Source organism: Herpailurus yagouaroundi, unplaced genomic scaffold (assembly GCF_014898765.1).
Source record: "Herpailurus yagouaroundi ecotype Mexico unplaced genomic scaffold, PumYag 196, whole genome shotgun sequence".
Classification (NCBI taxonomy): Eukaryota; Metazoa; Chordata; class Mammalia; order Carnivora; family Felidae; genus Herpailurus; species Herpailurus yagouaroundi.
In genome coordinates this window covers 11,961,369-11,979,230 of record NW_024412427.1, presented here as the reverse complement: position 1 = coordinate 11,979,230, position 17,862 = coordinate 11,961,369, and the positions used below count along the sequence as shown (strand labels likewise).

General features: G+C 58.7%; 2 protein-coding genes across 3 annotated transcripts; one reads left to right on the top strand and one right to left on the bottom strand.

Annotated features, from left to right (window-relative positions):
• Nucleotides 1-1,197: 1,197 nt before the first annotated feature.
• NECAB3 (N-terminal EF-hand calcium binding protein 3) lies at nucleotides 1,198-17,492 on the bottom strand. 2 transcript variants are annotated; one of them, XM_040447312.1, is made up of 13 exons: nucleotides 17,286-17,490; nucleotides 15,313-15,337; nucleotides 13,711-13,819; nucleotides 12,693-12,718; nucleotides 12,376-12,473; nucleotides 4,337-4,473; nucleotides 3,958-4,076; nucleotides 3,773-3,852; nucleotides 3,615-3,668; nucleotides 2,988-3,100; nucleotides 2,741-2,818; nucleotides 2,136-2,227; nucleotides 1,198-2,046 (listed from the first exon to the last, which is right to left on the bottom strand). In XM_040447312.1, exons 1-13 carry the CDS (start codon nucleotides 17,400-17,402, stop codon nucleotides 2,018-2,020), a joined length of 1,077 nt encoding a protein of 358 aa, XP_040303246.1. In that variant the 5' UTR covers nucleotides 17,403-17,490; the 3' UTR covers nucleotides 1,198-2,017. The 2 variants fall into 2 exon arrangements, with proteins under 2 accessions (XP_040303246.1, XP_040303247.1); XM_040447313.1 differs by lacking the exon at nucleotides 2,741-2,818 and having other exon boundaries at nucleotides 17,286-17,492.
• On the top strand, nucleotides 10,414-11,253 carry ACTL10 (actin like 10). The gene has a single exon (XM_040447314.1). It carries the CDS (start codon nucleotides 10,414-10,416, stop codon nucleotides 11,149-11,151), a length of 738 nt encoding a protein of 245 aa, XP_040303248.1. The 3' UTR covers nucleotides 11,152-11,253.
• Nucleotides 17,493-17,862: the final 370 nt, after the last annotated feature.

The window sequence follows — 17,862 nt, the reverse complement described above, 5'->3', positions numbered from 1 at the left end:
GGACTGTTTCCTCCCGGATGGGCTTCTTGTCTAACCAGGACACCGAAGCCTCCTCAAGCCGCCCAGAGCAGTGCGGCACCGGTGCTGGCTGCCCTCTCCAGGAACCGCCGGGAGCCTGCAAAGAGGCGTGGCGGGGCACAGCCCAGCACGGTGCTGGCCAGCGAGCCACCAGGGACCCCCGTGCTGGGTCTTTGGCCCGGGTGGCCAGGCCGGCGGCATAGCTCTGTGGCCCCCCCTCACGGGGAGACACCTCAGGGAAGACCCTGCCTAGAGTCCCGGGCCAGGACATCCATCTGAGCTGTCTTCCTGGCACCACTGGGGCACTCGGAACACCGGTGACATGTCAGCCCACTGGCCAGTCACCCCCGGCTTAAAACCTACCACAGCTTCCTCAGCATGAAGCACCTTTGAGGCCCTGCCGCCTCCTCACTTTCGCCTCAGCCCACTGCCCCCTCACCCCAACCTCAGTCCGCTGCTGGGCTTCCTTCAGTTCATGAGGCAAGCTCTCCTCCCCCTCAGGGCCTGAGCGTGTGTTGCCAGCCTAAAGACTCCTGACCCCAACACCTTCCAGACCAGGTCAGAGGCCATCCTTTGCTCTTGTGTTGCCAAGTGCCTCCCCTTTAGAACCCACGGCTGTGGCAGTCGCCTCTCCCCAGATGGCTCAGAGGAGGGCCCCCTGGTGCCTGGATGGACCAACTTGGCCATTTTGCACCTGATTCTGTCAGGTGACATGGGTGGTGACAAATCCAGTCTGGAAGGGGGGCCGTGGGGAGGAAGGTTCTGTCAGGGGACAGAACTTCTCACAGGCATGCAGTTACACTATCTGGGACTCCAAGAAGGTTCTGTGCCCCCAACTTCAGACCACATCATGTTGGCAATGAGGGTGGTGGTGAAGCTAGGACAGCCAGATGACTTTCAGGGGGTTGAGAGAAGAGATCCAATCCAGTCTACCCCCTTTCCCAGACAAGGCCCAAGAACCAGGGCTTGTGAGCCTGAAGAGGTCCTGAGTTGAGGAAACGGAGACGAGCTGTGATTTAAGTTATCATCATCATCATCATCATCATCTGTTCACAAGGGAGCTCAAGATAGGAACTGACTGATTCCTAAGGATAGGTTGTCTGCCCTAAATCTCTCGTCTGAGTTGCAAACCAACCCCAGGGCCTGGCCTTCTTGCAGAGGGAGAGAGAGGACACAACACCAGAGGTGACCACTGCCTTTATTGCCTCTGTGCTGGGGTCTTGGGCTGGGGGTTGGGGTTTGGAGGTATCTGGGGGGAGCAGGTGACACTGGGCCCAAATTATTGCTACTTGGCAAGGTCACCTTGGGACTTTCCATAGTGCCCTGAGTGTGGGTAGGCATGAACATGCAAAATATATGCAAATGACATGCAAACCAACCCAGGATCTTGCCGAGGTCTCTGGTGCAGCCAAGGGTGCTGGAAGAGTTGGAAGCCTGCTAACCCAGGAGGGTGATGGGGACACCCAGGTCCTTACCCCACACTGCAGACGGATCCGGCCCAGCCTCAGGGGGGGGGGGGGGGGGGGGGGGGGGGGGGGGGGGTGTCCCTGAGCATCAGCCCTGGTTCTGCTGCTGGCTGAGGAAGAGCAGAAGCCTGGCCCCAAGACAGCAGGAAGAAAGCAGGGTACCCACTAGGCAGCCAGACAGCCCGAGGCCCACCCAGAGAGGGAAGCGACCTCCTTCCTCTGTGTCACACAAGGCTGGGACAGAGGTGACCAAATCCAAGCTTCCTGAGCCAGGCAGAGGCCAGAATGCCTCAGAGGCCAAAGCTACAAACAATAAAATACACTGATAAATAAATAGAAAGCGAGCAGCCCAGTCCCTGATCCCTGGGCTGAGAGACTCTCCACCAGCTGGGTCTGGGGCAGGGGGACCTTTGGGAGCCCGGCCCCAGTTCTAAGAGTGGCAGCATCCTTGGTCTTGGTGCTGAGTCGACCAGTCGAGAAGCTCCAGAAGGAGGCAGGTAGGGCCCCAGGGCCTTGGCTTATGCAGGTCAGGCTCAGTTATTATTCATAATCCACCAGGAGGCTAGGGGTCAGAGGTTGAGGGTCAGAGGCCATCAGGGGCCCACTGCCACTCCGTAGGGCTGTAGAGCAGGGTCGGGGGCCACAGCATACCTGGGAAGAACACAGTGGTGAGGGTGTCTGGAGCTCGCAGGTGGTCAATGAGGATGCGCTGGAAGGCCTTACTGCAGGCGGACTGCTGGTGCCTGGGGAGGGCCGTGGAGTGACCTGAGGCTGGAGCTGGTCCCTCGAAGAGCAAGACCACATGGCTGAGAGCTCCCCACCCCCACCCTGTCCTACCTACTGTCTGGATTCAGATCCCGGTCCTGCTTCACATTGGCTCTGAGCCTCGGTTCTCTGTCTGTGAAATGGGGACAATAGTGCCTACTGTACCGGGACACTGGGGGGATGACGTGAAATAATACGTGGGTGCTTGGCATAGACCGTGGCACGGTGGTAACGGTGTGTATTCACTGAGTGCCCGCCATCTACTGTGTTCCTGCCATCGTGCTCAGCTTTTCATACACCATCTCGTTTGGCTCATAGAAGGGTAGACCTATTATGACTCTCATTTTGGAAAGATCACTGGGGCTCAGAGTGGATGAGTAACTCTCCTGAGGTCACACAGCCAGTGATTAATAGAGGATGATTTGAACCCACGCCTGACTCACTCCAGGGCCCATACTCAATAAACTTTAGCTTTCAGATACCATTCATACCTTCTCCAGGAGGCCTCATCCTGCCAGAACTCATATAGGGTGAAAGAGGCATTGTCCAGCATCTTCTGGGCAGACACACTGTGGGGCCAAAGAGATGGCCAGGCCAGGCCCAGGCTACCACCACCACTGCCCACCCGGCCTGGGTGTCTGACGGGAGCCTTGGCCAAGGACGCCCAGCCCCAGCACTTTGCCCTGCTCACCCCCCTCCCCTGACCTTGGCCAGCCCACTGGCCAGCTAGGGACTCACTGCAGGCAACGGCTCTGGGCCCCTGTGAAGTCCACATAGCAGCACAGGGCACGGTGGAAATCCTGCAGGGCTTCCTCTGCCACGTGCACCTGCCTCTGGGCCACGAGGATGTGCTGGCAAGAGAGGCAGCCTGGTGAGCCAGGGTGAGGCAGGGCCCAGGGGAAGGACTGGCTCTGGCCTTCAGGAGGACTCCGCCCTTCTTGACTTGCACCAGCCCCGCCTACCGTGAGGTCAAACTCCTGCCCCAACCTGGCCCCCAGCATCCCTGCCTCCAGCCTCTCCTCATGGCCAAGATCATTGCCTTGATCCAGCCACTGCCCCCCCCTCCAGCAGCATGCCACCACTTCCCCCTCTAGCCTCCACCCACACACCCCAGACCCAGCTTTCAGGAACGCAGATGAAGTGAACTAATACCCAGAGAGCGACAGTGATTTCTACAGGGTCACAGAGGAAGGGCCAGAACCCAGCACCTGCCAGGCTTGGGGGACGAGGGCTGGGCCAAGCCTGGGAAATGGGCATGTGTGTAACACAGAGGCCAAGCAGGCAGCAGGCCCCGTGAAACCCCTCATTTGATGAGCACCTCATTCTGGCCCAATACCCAGTTGCCTGTCCCTCTCCTGGACTCACCGAGCCAGGCCCCTTGGTAAGCTCCTCTTCATGCAGGGGTTCCAGCCGGGGGGCCTGTGAGGGACACAGAGTGTGGGCAAGGCCCCCGGTGTGTGCCTGGCTTATGTAGATTCCAGGAAGAACCTCCCCCTTGGGGCACTGGCCACCTGGTCACTCACCTTACACTCAAGCTGGTCAATGAGCTCCTGGAGACGGTTGACCTGGAGCCGCCACTGCATCTCAGCTTCTGAGCTCTGCCCTAGGGTGGGACACCCATGGGGGGAAGTCAGGCATGGGCCCCCTCGGGTTGGGAAGCCTCTCAGGATGAGCTGAGAGGCAGTGGGTGAGTGGGCACCGGGGGCACCTGTGTCCGAGGAGCCAGGAGACCAGGTGGGTGACCGACTGACGCTCCGCGGGGCCCTGCGCCCTGCCCTCCGGCAGCCATGGGGCCTGCTCTGTACCTCCACGCTGTCTTCATCTGACCTAAGAGAAGTGGAGGGTCAGCCCATTGCTCCCAGACCCACAGGCCAAGGACTGGGGCCCCTGCACAGGGCTGGGCCTGGGTGGAGCAAGACAGGCTTCCTGGGACACTGAGGCCCAGCCAGCAGCTCCCTCACACACCTTCTTGGCCTCCCTGTCCAAGAACAAGAATAATGGGCTCTGGGATGCTGGAGCTGCGGAATGTGATGAAAGCTGAAGGCCCTGGAATGTGGAGACAATGACCAGCAGGGCACCTCACATACCGTGGGCCACGGGCCTGGGCCTCCAGGGTATCTGACGCCCCTTCCAGCGAACTCTGCAGGGCTTGTAGCTGGCTCACCGTCTCCCGCAGTAGGAAGCGGGTCACAAACTGGTCCACCTTGGAGGCCCGCTCATATTCCTGGGGGCAGAGGGAGCATGCTCAACATATCCTGGCCCCAAGCATATATTTCTGAATGGGGAGCCACTGTCCTGCTCCCCTACCCTTGCCCATCCAAGCAATAGTACAGCATGAAGAGCAGAGAGCATGCAACCAGAGCAGGACAGTTCTGGGACTGGGAGCAGGGCCTGGCCTCCCTTCCTGGGAGGTGTAAGGCCACCTTTACAGGGAGGCATCTGCCATTTTCTGGGCCCTAAGGCCCCTTCCCTGTTGGGCCACCTTTAGCCAGGCTGGTGGTGGCGGGGGCAGAGAGGGGGGTGTAAGGCAGGTCACATGGCATCCGAAGGCATGAGGCAAAATGATGGTGTGATGTGGCCCCATGCTCACCAGTTGGCCCTAAACTCATGATCTATGCATGCATTCATTCATGCACTCATCCATGCAACAAATACTTAACTTCTACTAGGAGCTGCAGATACAAAACAGTGCTTATACACATAGCACTGATTCCTACATCACTAGCCTCCACTCAGCCCCTCCCAACGTGGGCAGAGAGACAAGGCCGACATGCCAGTCCCTACACTGCCCATTTGAGATGCTCAGAGACTCTCCAACTACCTTCGCCTCCTTGTGCCTTAGTTTCCTCACCTAGAGAACAGGGAGGATAATAGCCGTCTCACCGAGCGGTTGAAAAACTTCAGTGAACTAATTCCTACACAGGACACAGCCCAGGATGGGAGTCCTGAGAAGCCAAAGTCCAGTGCTTGCCCACCTTCCAAAAAGGGCTCCAGAGGCAACATCCATCAGGGGCTTCATTTCTTTCCATGACCTGCCTCTGCTCAGCCATCAGATGGGCCCTGCTGGGCCAGGCTCATGAGCTGGGAGGCAGGAACAGAATGGGGGCCAGGTGCTCTCACTCTTAGGCCAGTGGTTTCTGCCCTGTCTCCAAGCTTCGTTCTCCAGACTTCCTGGCCATGCTCTGAGCTCTCTGAAATCCTTCCAATAAATTCCCTTTTGAGCGCTTAAGATGGTCGATCGAGTCTCTGTTGCTTGCAACCAAAAAACCCAGCTGCCACAAGCACCCTCTGTGCCATGCCCTGTTCCAAGCAGAATTTCATTTAATCCTCATAACAACTTATAAAAACCATAATGGACCCCATTTTGTAGATGAGAAGACTGAGGCCTGGAGCAATTAATTACCTTGGGCCAAGATCACACAATTAGTTAGTGGCAGAGTCAGAATTCAAACCGGGACCACAAAAATTCCTCTCTACTCACCACTAAGCACCTTCCAAGCATTGCCTTATTTGTGATTATCAGCCCAGTTTTACACCTGAGAAACCAAGGCCAGAAGTCACAGCCAGAGTAAATGGAGCCAAGATTCGCCTGTGGGTTCTGGGAGGAGGAGCTTAGAGCCTACAGCGGGTGAGGGTGACCTATGAGGTCACAATGTGGCCTCCCCAGGATAGAGTGGGGACAAGAGTGCCCCTCCCCCAGCCAGAGGGCAGGGCAGAGGCAGCATGGGCTATGGCCTCCAGTGGTGACCAGCCCTGCCATGGGAAACAACAGTTCTCACAAGAGAACCAAAGTGCCCAAGCAGGCCTGCAGGGAGAGGCCACCTGACATGGACAAGGCTGGGTGGAAACAGCAGTTCTTCAGCCATCTCAAGCGGAAGAAGCCAAACGTGAGTGCCAGGGTGTTAGGGCAGGTGGGAGTCAGGGGAACTTGAACAGGTGGGCAGGAGGGGATGCTGGGATTCTAGGCCTTGTGGGCATAAGTCCGAGGCGCATGGAAGGGCTTGGATAACCCCTCTGAAGATGGCAGTCCCAGGAACCCACGTAGTGTGGTTGGGTCCTAAAAGCCCAGAGGGAGGGCAGGGATTCAAGCAACCAGGAGAAATTAAGAGACGGGAGCCCAGGAGGGTGGGCCGGAAGGGATTCTCCCAACTCCCCACAGAGAAGTAGAGGGTTCTGCGTGGTGAATCAGCCTTAGTTGGTACCGCAGGGGCTATGGGCACAGGGAGGTCCTTTATGCCCCCTTTCCAGCTCCCAGCCTCAAAACATGCTACTTTTCCCCTTCTTCGAGTGGGCAGAGGCCCTGGAGGGGGTCCGGGGGGTGAGAGTCCCGCTACTAAGGCTGGGAGGGCAGGCAAAGATCCCATAATCGCAGACGGTGCAAGTCTCAGGAGGTCAGCTACGGTGGGTGAACGTTTCCAGAGGGAAGCCAGGTGTCCTGGGCAATGGGACCGGGAGAGACCCACTCCCGCCCCCGAGCACGGGAGGAGAGCGGGAGTCCTGGAAATGTAAAGGGGGCAGAGTGCTGGGAGACTGGATTTGGGTGGGTGAGTATCCTCAAGAAGAAGGCGCTGTACGCTCTTCCCCCTCACGCTCCCGCCCCGCCCCAGGCCAAGATCGTGCTGCTTTTCCCCTTGGACAAGCAGCAGCAGCTATCCGACGTGGCGGCGGGCTCAGGCGCGCGGCCCGGGCGTCCAGGCGAGGACGCGACGGGCGCCCCCGTGGGCTCCCCGGCGGCGGCGCCCACGCTGCGAGGAGCTGGCGACTGCGCTGATCGGCGCGAGGGCGCACGCGCGCGAGAGATGAAGACGCTCTTGGTCCTGCTGCTGCTGCTGCTGGACGCGCGGCTGCAGGAGGGGCGCTGCGCGGCCGGCGCGCCCGGAGCGGGGGGCGGGGCCAAGGTCGCGCAGGGCTGGCAGCGGCTCTACTCGCGCCTGCTGACCGACGTTCAGGCGAACCGCGAGGCCGACCCCGCCGAGGAGCAGCCGCGCAAGCGGCGCAGCTGCCCTCGCCCGCGGCCCTGAGCGCCCGGCCCGTGGCCCAATAAAGAGCGCATAGCACCCCTGGCGCCTGCTGGCTCTGTCTGAGGAGGCGCAGAGCTGGGCGGGGGTAACCGGGCCCAGAGCGAGACGCGGATGAAACGGTAGGGCTGAGGGCCGAGCAACGGCAATGGCTTGGCGCCAAAACCGAGCCTTCTCCTTCCTTGTGACCCAAGCGTCAGAACCCCTGCCCCCAGGTGGGGAGGGACACCCTGCCACAGTGGAGGGAAGCTGTTTCCCTCCTCCTCCTCCAACTCCAGGCCCGGGTCAGACCTTCGGGTTTGCAGGCCCAAGGGAGGTGAGTTTGGGCAAACCCCGGTGTGGGCACGCTAGGAGGAGGGACCTGCCTCCAGCCAAAACCTAACATCTTCAAGAGTCCTCAACATCCACAAGTCCTTCTTAGGCAGGGGGCGGAGGCAACAGACACCACCATCCTGGAAAAAACTGTGAGGGTCCCACGGTCAGCTGGGCTGGGGCCTGAGACTCACATTCTGCCTGTGAGAGCACCCAGGAGGAGAGGCTGGGGTCTGGGGGCTTCTGACCCCTCACTCCTACCCCACTCTGCTTGGTAACCCCCAAGCCACCTCATCACTTGTCCCTCACCCTACCTTGTGCCATCCCCTTCCCCACATTGCAGTCAGAGACTTCTTCCAAACCACTTAGCTGTCTGTAGGACAGTTGGCTCCGCTCCTAAGCTCCCACTGATTTCTCCAAAGCCCAGAGGGAAACGCCCAAACTTATTGTTGTCAAATGCAAGCTCAGCCCCCAGCCTTAGTCTTTCCCTCTAGGGCTTCTGAGTGACTCATATCCTCACCCTTGCTCTGGCTATATTGCCACTGTGGTCTCCAATGCAAGGTTCACCTCCCTAATCCACCCAGGAGAGGCCTGGCATGTTATCTGTAAGAAAGACCCAGCTACTTCTCATTTTCCTGGGCCCCAAACCCAGCTCCAGACCTGAGTGCTGCCCCAGCCCTACCGAACCTGTAGCCAGCCTTCCACTGGTGACCACCTCAGAATGTCCCAAAGGGGACAGATGCAGCAGGGGGTGAAGGTCCCAGCTCATTAAAGACACAGGCCCGGCTTCTGCTACAGATGCACTTCCGTTAGTGTCAACACAATCGACATCCCTTCCGTATCCCCTGCGTCAGGCTGGAGGTTGCATGACCCACAGCATCTCCCCAAATGCTTATAAAAACATACCCTTTCTTGCCATCCCTGTGGTTAAAATCAAGGTAACCATGTCCTTCAATGTGGCCACACATCCTGGCCATACGTGATTGGCCTAGGCTGGTCCTATCAGCCTCTTTCCTGGGACTGTAATTCAGGAGATGTGAGAGACTGTTTTCTACGTGAGCATGCATGGGCTGAAGCCAGTCTTCAGAAGAATAAAACAATGCAGAGCCTGTACACATCCTGCAGCTAGGCCCTGCGTCCAGTCTGTTCCTGAAACCTGATTTCATCTTTGTTCTTGGCGTCCATAAGGCCTACAAGATCCTTGTAATCAAATCCCTATTTTAGCTTAAGCTCAGTTGAGTAGGTCTTCTACTTGCAACCGAAATGGTCCTAAAGAGAATAATAGACTCTGCAGAGACTAGAAGTGGCCTTTTTCCTATGTGAGGATTATTAGTACGTTCTGGAGGGAGAAAGTGAGCCCAGAGAGAGATTAGGACTTGCTCAGGGGGGCACAGTGAGTCATCTTCAGAACTGAGTCACAAACTCCTCGGGTCCACTGGAGTCCATACATGGAAGCCCCTGCAGGTAGGGTCCCTATGTGGGCTGCCTGGGCCCCTCAGGGCTGAGCTCACATAGGTCCTATGAGTGGCTACAGATCTGTGATTAAGAGCTTTCCCTTCAGCATGAAGGAAGGTGGGGAGGGGGGAGGAGACTGCTGCACATCGGCCAGAGTACATTGGATAATCTGAAGCATTCTGGTTGTGCTGGACAGCTGAGGCCGGATCCCCTGATGCCAAAATCACTGCTCTTGGTCCTGTCTCAGGAGAGAGGATGGGTCCAGGGAGTTCTCATGGGAGAGGTCTGTGGAATACAGCAGGTACTGAGGACTGAGGTCACAATGAGTCCAATCCGAGTTCTTTTCCTTCCTTCTCTGACCACCCCCTCTTACCTTAAGTCAAGGCCAAGAGAGAGGTGCCAGGAGACCTTCTGGGGCTCAAGGACTGGGCTGGACTCCTGGGTCCCCAAGTAAGGATATATGTCCGGAGGACACTGCCACAAGGCCCCATCATTGTTAGAGCCCTGCTGCTCCCAGAGGCTTCTCATCTAGAAGGATTGAACGAGGCCCTCTCAACATCTACGTCCACCAGGACTGAGGGGGCGGAGCCACATAGCGGAGGCGCGTCCTCAGAGGGGTGGGCCTGGTGCAAGGTGGGTCTTGAGCCTTGAGCCACAGGAGGGCAAAGAGGGCCAAAAGCGGCCGGAGCCCGCAGGAGCGGAGACTGACGCTCAAATTAGTGGCGGGTGCTCGGGCCTGTGGGCAGAGCCAAGAGCTGAAAAGAGACGTCCAGTCTGGCCGGAAGAGTGGGAGCTCAGGACCAGAGGCCGGAGCCAAGAATTGAAGGCGCTAGTTCTGTAACCAGAAAGGCCAAGACTTAGGCCTGGGGCCCGAGCCAAGAGCTGAAAGGCGGGCCTCCAGTGAGGCCGGGGGCGGGGCCTCTGGCGAAGGGCGGGGTCGAGCCGGGAGAGGCGCCGTGGCGTCGGTGTCCCGGAGGTCCGGGAGCCGCCGGGTCCGTCGGCTGCCCTCGCTGGGCCGCGTGGCGGTGGTGGTAGACCAGGGCTCGGGCTTCATCAAGGCGGGCTTCGGGGGTGAGCGCCAGCCCCGCCTGGTGCTGAAGAGCTCCAGCCTGGTGCCCACCTGGGACCGGCCGGTGTGTACCCGCGCACCCGGCTGCGGGCTGGCGGGCGGCGTGGAACGGGCGCACCCCATCAAGCATGGCGTGGTGGTGGACTGGGAGGCATTGGAGGGGCTGTGGGAGCGCCTGCTGGTGGGCGGCCTGCGGGTGTGCCCGGAGCAGTGGCCCGTGCTAGTGAGTGACTCGCCGTCGGCGCCGCCCGCGAGCCGCGAGAAGGTGGCCGAGCTGCTGTTCGAGGCCCTGGTGGTGCCTGCGTGCCACATGGCCAGCACGGCGTTGTTGGCGCTCTGCTCCACTGGCGCGTTCAGCGGGCTGGCCGTAGAGGCAGGTGCAGGCGTGTGCCACGCCACACCCGTCTATGCGGGCCACTCGTGGCACGAGGCCACCTTCCGGCTGGACATCGCAGGCAGCACCCTGTCGCGCTACCTGCGGGACTTGCTGGTGGCAACGTGCCCTGATCCATCGCTGCGGGCCTTGCCCCGCAAGGCCATCACACAGCTCAAGAAGCGCTGCTGCTATGTGTCGCTGGACTTTGAGGGTGACCTTCGTAACTCTGACCGCCACCATCCGGTCAGTTTCTGTTTAGGCAACGGGTGCTCTTTCTGCCTCAGCAGCGAGCGCTTCCGCTGCCCGGAACCCATCTTCCAGCCGAGTCTGCTAGGCCAGGCCGAGCCAGGACTGCCTGCACTGGCCTTCCAGGCACTGCAGAGGGTCCCTGCGACTCTAAGGACGCGGCTGGCCGATACCGTGGTGCTGGCCGGTGGTTCCACGCTTTTCCCTGGCTTCACTGAGCGCCTGGAAATGGAGCTAGAGGCGCAGTGCCGGAGGCATGGCTATGGGGCACTGCGGCCTCACCTGGTGGCCAAGCCTGGGCGTGGCACAGCAGTGTGGACAGGTGGCTCCATGGTGGCCTCCTTGCGTTCCTTCCAACAGCGCTGGATAACCCGGGCCATGTACCAGGAGTGTGGCTCCAGGCTGGTGCACAAAGTGTTCAACTGAGTCATGTTGGACTGGAGGGGAGGTGCCACATGAGGGGCACAGTGGGCTGAGCTATAGCTCTATCAGAGGCATTGAGTGCCAAATAAAAGTCTCAAGTGATTGGAGGTGGCAGAGTCATCATGTGCTGATGGGTCACTCCTACCCCTTACTGAGCCAGGAAGAGGTGGTCGAGATCCCAAGGACCCTCACTTTGACCTGCAGTTTGGATCTACCATAATCAGTGCCAGTTCAGAGAATACCAGTCCAGGTGCCTACCCCCAGGGCCCCATTTCCATGGCAACAAGGAAGATAACACTCCCACTTGTGTCCAGGCCACAGATATGGAAATTATCACAACACATCATGGAAATTATCACAACTGCTCATCATGTACTATTTGGATTCCCATCCTATGCTAAGCCTCAACGGCAGAAAACCTACTAAAACCCATGGAGAAGCAACCAGAAAAGGAAACCCTGTCCTTAGCTGATCATTGACTCACTGAAGGCCTCAGTTTCCCCTTCTGTAAATATGGGGTCACACACAATCCTCACTGTTCCCTCCTTGCCTCCTTATTAAGAGCTATGGGACAAAGGGAGGTGGAGACATTTCTTAAAAGAAACATACAAAGGGAGGGGTGGCTTGTGTTTTTGAAGTCGCTCTCCAAGAGCCTAGAGCCCTGGCTGTGAGCACTGTTTGTGCTCGTATACACACGTGGCCACGCATGCATACAAACACTTGGGTGCTACATGCCTGCCTGCCTTACACGTGTCCTCAGGCCAGGCCCTGCCCCACCAGGTTCCACACACTAGCATGGGCCTGTGGCTGTGTGTGAGTATGCCCACCTCCCAGCCCATCCCTGCTGGGTCCTGGGCTTGATACCCCACAATAGTTAGGTCTGGCCAATAATAAAAACAGCAGCAGCAGGAGCTCCAGGTAGCAAGTGGCTGCTGTGTGCCAGGCACAGCTCTGGGTGCTGGGAATAGAGAACACGAAAGGCAAAAATCCCTGCCTTCATTCTCATTTCTCTGTCACATCAAATGTATGGAGGTAAGCTCTATTATTATCCCCAGTTTACAGATGAGTAAACTGAGGCCCAGAGAGATAAAGGTACACAGCCAGAATGTGGGAGAGAACCCAAGCCTCTAGCTTCACAGCCCTGAGCCATGACAGTAGAGGCTCCCATAGGACAGCAGACACCCCTGCCCTCATTCCAGGCCCTCCACCATCAACCCCTCCACTCACCAGCTTGGTGGTGTCCATGGCAGTGAGCACGGCACAGTTCAGTGACTCCAGTGCGGCCAGCACAGGCCGGTAGACACCCAGGTGTTCTGAGAAATAGTCTGCAGGCAGAGAAGGTGCTCAAAGGTTCCCAGACCACCCCCTACTCCTGCTCCGCGGCCTCATTTACCCAACCTGGGATTCCTCAACAGCCAACCAGGCCTCATATCCTGAGGCAAGCCCATCTTGTTCCATTAGGAGAGAAGGAACAGCCTCCAAGGAACATCATGCCCACCTGCCCAGGGGCGCCAGGAGACCAGAGCTCCCGTGGACCTACTCACCACATAGTTTCTCCGTTTCCAAATTGCTGCAGGAAAAAGAGGAGGCACGCTTCAGTCCCACAGACTTAAGCTTGGTGACCTGAGACTTTGAAGCCAATGTTCCTCCCACTGCCCACCCCAGCTCAGCCTGATGAGGAGGCTGCTTCTGCCTCCACCCAATTTAAGCTGCTCAGTGGGCCAATGGGGGCAGCAAGGGTATTACTGAGGGCGAAAATTCAGACCCACTCTTGGCCTCCAAGGGGAACTCAGGACCAGGGAGAGAAATGTGGACACAGGCCAGAGAGGAGTATAATCAGAGCCGGGAAGGGAAAACCAGGTCTGGGTAAGTTCAGAGAAGGCCTGGGGTATTACTTGGTAGGTTAGGGAGGACTTCCAGAAGGAGGGTGCTTAAGTTAGGCCTTCAAGGACAAGGAATTTGATCTGAGTGTCTGGTGGTGGGGAGGTGGCAACATTGCAAATAAAAGGTCCAGCCCAAGCCTCAGAGTAGGGAAGGGCATGGAAGCCTTGAACGCTGACCCAGAGTTTGAAATTTATTCTAAGGAGATGGGGGAGAGGGAGGGACAGCTGTGTATGTGTATGCACCCATGTGAGGAAGCATGGGGAGGGAAGCATGCAGACTCCTGCTAAGGCCCGTAGATGTGGGAGCACACACGGGGAGGTATGTGCGTGTTCATGAACCTGCATCGATGCGTGGAAGCAGGTGAGGCCCAGCTATCCTCAGGCATCCCCTTGTCCCTGCAGGAAGCAGGAATGGGGAGGGGGGTGGGGGGACACCTGTGGGCTGAACCACGGCTGGTGACTCAGACCGGGCTATTTTGGGGTCCCAGCTGGAAGGAGTGTGATGGACAAGGCTGGAGCCAGGGAGGGAGTGAGTGGGCGGGTAAAGCTGTCATCAAGCCCTAGCACCTCTCTCCCTATGCAACCCCCCATCCTCCATAAGGAGGCAGGGGACACCGTGGGGCTGGGAGAGCCTAGCTTCACATCTACACCCAGCTCACCCACCCGTTCTCGTACTCACTCAGTGGAGGGCCCATCAATGCCGCTGAACAGTTCCCGCAGCTCCCCAGGGCTGAGAACCCCATCAGCAAAGTAATTCTGGAACTCCTCAAATGAGAGCTTACCATCATCTGGGGTGGGAGCAGAGAGCAGAGCTGGTATCCCTGACCCCTGGCTGCACCCCTGCCACCAGCTTCAGACCCCCTAAAGCTACTTGGCCAGGTGGAATGGAATTCTGAGCTTGGGGGGACTTGGCTGTTGGGGACAAAAGAGTCTCCAGGGGTGCCCACTTAAGGCAACAGGGTCCACTCTTCAGGCACCCAAAGGACAAGGCAGCACACACATGGCATTGCATAGGGACTCAATAAATGCTTGCCAAATGAAGAAGCAAATGGAAAGCCTGGGACATGGCCAGGTCATGGCAGAACCTAGACATCACTCGGAGGACTTGGGGGCTCAGTCTCTGCCCGCCAAGCCTGGCTCCAGGCTGCTCTGTACCCACACCCTTCACAGAGAAGCCACCAGGAGGCAGATGAGATCTTCCTAAGAGTTGGAGCCCCTGCAAGAAGCCGCAGGCTGGCAGGCTCAGGAGGGAATGCCCTTCTCTTCACAGGGGCTATGGAATAGTCTAAGAGCACCAGGGGGATGGCCAAAGACACCGGGAATTTGCCTGTAAGGTCTCTAAGCAGATGGGGTTGGGGGAGCAGAGCTGGGGGGGTGGGGTGGTCTGAGCCTCCCCAGACAGAGTGCTATGATCCAAATGTGTGCTGGCTGATCAATGGGTTGGGACACGATCCTGTCTCCAGGAGGCTGAAACACCAAAGGGTCTGAAGACCCCAGATGGAAGTAAGGCCAAGGCTGACCGGCTGCCTCAGCTCAGACCCTCACCTGGCCAATCAGGACACAGTGGGCTGCTCCAAGTTGTGGGCAGCAACTTGATCGTGGGCTCCCTTGAGGGCTCCTGCTTTAGCTTTCAAGGTTTTCCCAAACCAGGGTCTGAGACTGCCCAGGACCCAGAGCAGGGGAAGCTGATTCCCAGCAGCATCCTGTGCAAGCCTTCCCTGGGTCCAGGTGGTTAGTCATATGGGAAGTTACTGAGCCCTCTAAAGATCTAACAGCACAATCCCCTACAGCCTCATCTCCATCACCCAACCTTTCCAAGCCCCTTACGCAGGAAGCTTGGAACCAAGCATCACACAGACCTGGATTCAAGGCCCACCACTTAAAGGCTGTGTGACTTCAAGCAACCTGCTTCACCTCTCTGGGCCTGTGCTCCTTAGTCTGTAAAATGGGATGAAGAATTCCCATCTAGCTGTTGGTTGTGAGGACAACATGAAATCATATAGAAGAGTTATCCATACCTGTGCCCGGGGCATTGTGGGAGAGTATGCCCCCACCTCCAGCCTCTGGCTAAACCACATTCCCTCCACTCTCCATCCTGCCAAACTGAATTCCAAATGGCACCCCCTCTGGGAAGGACGGCTTGACTGATTCTCCTGATTTGGGTCTTCCCAAGATTTTTCTCCATTCTAGACTGTGCTTCCAAACCCGTGACACTCCCCTGAGCCTCCTTGATGGCCCCCACCCCTCCCCACACTGTAGACTCAAGGGAAGGCACACTCACCATTCTTGTCTGCTCTGCGGAAAACCTGGAGGACAAAGGGGCACAGACAGGAGCTGTGAGTGCCGCCTAGGAGGCAGGATGCCCCCACCCAGCTCATCAGGGCCCCAGCTGGCCAGCCTACCCCCCCACAACCTTGCCTTTCCTCTTGCCCAGCCTGGTCCTAAACCCCTGCCCAGATCAGCCCTGTGGGAGGCTTTCCAACAAGGAGAGCACAGGAAGATCACACAGCAGGTCTCACCACTTGCTCACATTTCCTGCAGGTCCTGGCCCCACAGGGGGTGCACACCAGCTTCCAGCACCCCCACCTCCCACACCCAGAGGCTACCCTGGGTTCTGTCTGAGGTATGAGCCCTTGCCACAGTCCCAGCTTGAAGAAGGTGGGGAAATGGGCCAAGTTCCTGGGCACTACTTGTCCCAGACCTGAACCCCTTAACTCTGCAGCATGGCCATGGTCCATCCCAGACTCTGCCCACTCAAGGCTCTTTCCCTGTGTGCTTAAGACCCTGATATGCAAACAGTGGCTAGTCCTTTCTTTGTGGGTGTCTGGGGTTAACCATTCCAGGGCCAGGGCTTCTTATGAGGCTGATTCAGTGTGAAGGCCTTGGGCAGGCTCGCACACGCGTGTGTGTGTGCACGCACACACATGTGCAAAGGGGAGTGGGAGTGGCAGAAAGCAAGGGTGGACAGATTGTATTTACAGAGAAGCAGAGATGAAGGGCAAGAGAGGCAGAAAGGGACAGAGTCAAGACGTGATCAGGGACCAGAGACTCCCAGGTCATCCAAAGCAGCCCAGCAAATGGGAGACCAGCACACCTGGCAAGGAGGGGCCGGCCAAAGTCTGGACAAAGAACCCTTAACAACTCCAGGTCCTGAATGCCACTCCTCTCCAGCTGTTACCTCTGGGTCAGTGAAGCATTGGGATGAATCTAACCCCTAGCCAGAAGCCTGACTCAGAGGTCTGCCACTGTCTCGGGTCACACAGCAGCCTAGTGTGGCCTGGCTGGGGCAGACGGAGATGGCAAGAAGGGGTGCTATGCTGTGAATGAGGGCACCTGGGGCCACACTCAAACAAGCCTCTGCCTCTGTGTGATTGTGGACATGTTCCTAACTCCTCCGGCCTTGGTTTTTCCATCTGGGAAGCGGGATGGACAGATTCCTTCCATCCAGGACTGCGGTCAAGGTGCTGAGTCACTGGGGGCAGCGGGGAGTGGACAGGAGTGCCGTCTTTCCGTCTTTCCCACAGGCAGAGACCTCTGAAGCTGGGGGCGGGGGGGGGGGAGTGAATGGGCCAGGATGGGGCTGAGCACTAGGGGAGGAAGGGGCCTGAGGCAGTGACTGAGGCCTGGCTAGGCTGCCCTTAGTTGGTGCCCCTGGGGGCGCTGCAGGGCCACCTGCCACACACAGGAGGGAGGTACAGACCACTGTGGGCAGTCCTGACGAACTATGGGACTCCATGGCCCCTGGGTCAGATCTATGGGACTCTGGGATCAGCCCTGGATCAGCAGTCTGAGGGGCTGTTTATTCTTCCAGCCTCCCCTGACTGGGTCAGCCCAGCCTGGGATTGCCATAGAGGGGACTGCTCCTGTGATCAAGTGTTGACAGCCCCCACTGCATCAGACACATAAATGGGGTGGCCTCGGTGGGGGGGGGGGGGGGGCCAGCAGCAGGGGCAGTGACACCGAACCAGGAGATAAGGAGAGTGAGAGACTGAGAACGGACACAAAAGAAAGGAGACAAAGATAAGGGAGAACGGAGACAGCAGGGTCAGAGAGAGATGGTGAGAGGCAGAGACCCAGAGACAGAAGCAGGGCCCCAAACAGACCTGGAGAGAGAGAGAGACGCAGAGACGGGGGTAAGGAGAGACAGCGAAAGACTGAGAGCCCAGCGAGACACAGGGAGAGAGCAGACAGACCTGGAGAGACTGACAACCCCAGGGCTAGAGAGCCTTCGCCCCCTGCCCGCTCCCCACTCACGTCCTGGAAGAGCGCGTGTCCGGCGGGCCCGGAGGCAGGCGCGGGCGCGGGGGACCGCCGAGGCTCGGGCGCGGGCGGCCGGATCAGGCACACGGTGAGCAGCCCCGCGCACGCCATGGCGCCGCCACCCACTCGGCTCGGGCTGGGCTGCGGCTCCGGGTTCTGGACGCCGCCGCCTCGGACTCCGGGGGACGCCCGCCCATCGGCGCCGGCGCGGACGCCCGGGGCCCCGCCCCCCGCGGCTCCCCCCCCCCCCCCCCCTGGCCCCGGGGGCCCCCTCCCCGCCCGCCCCTCTCTAGGGCCTCGCCTTCCCGACTGGAAAGGCAAACTCCAGCCTCCAGGTGGGCAAGAGCTGCACAACGTAGAACTCCCAACACCTTTCGCCTCTGTAGCTGTTACCAGAGGCTCCCGGAGGGTTGGCAACTGTGGAGTAAGGAACGACCCGAGGGGTCACTGTCAGCCGGGACCGGCTGTGTAAATGACAAGTGACGGTCTGCTTGGGAGTACTACACAGCCAGCAACAGAACAGAGGGCTGCGCGGGGCGGGGGCACCGAGGGCAGGTCCCACACCACTGTA

What these genes read in the sequence shown, in the direction of transcription:
- ACTL10 (XM_040447314.1), top strand. Translation starts at nt 10,414, where the DNA reads ATGGCCAGCACGGCGTTGTTGGCGCTCTGCTCCACTGGCGCGTTCAGC.
- NECAB3 (XM_040447312.1), bottom strand. Translation starts at nt 17,402, where the DNA reads ATGGCGTGCGCGGGGCTGCTCACCGTGTGCCTGATCCGGCCGCCCGCG. An exon ending in GGAAACGGAGAAACTATGTG is followed by an intron (nt 12,474 to 12,692) that starts GTGAGTAGGTCC and finishes CTCTGCCTGCAG; the next exon opens with ACTATTTCTCAGAACACCTG. An exon ending in TTACCAAGGGGCCTGGCTCG is followed by an intron (nt 3,101 to 3,614) that starts GTGAGTCCAGGA and finishes CTCTCTTGCCAG; the next exon opens with CACATCCTCGTGGCCCAGAG.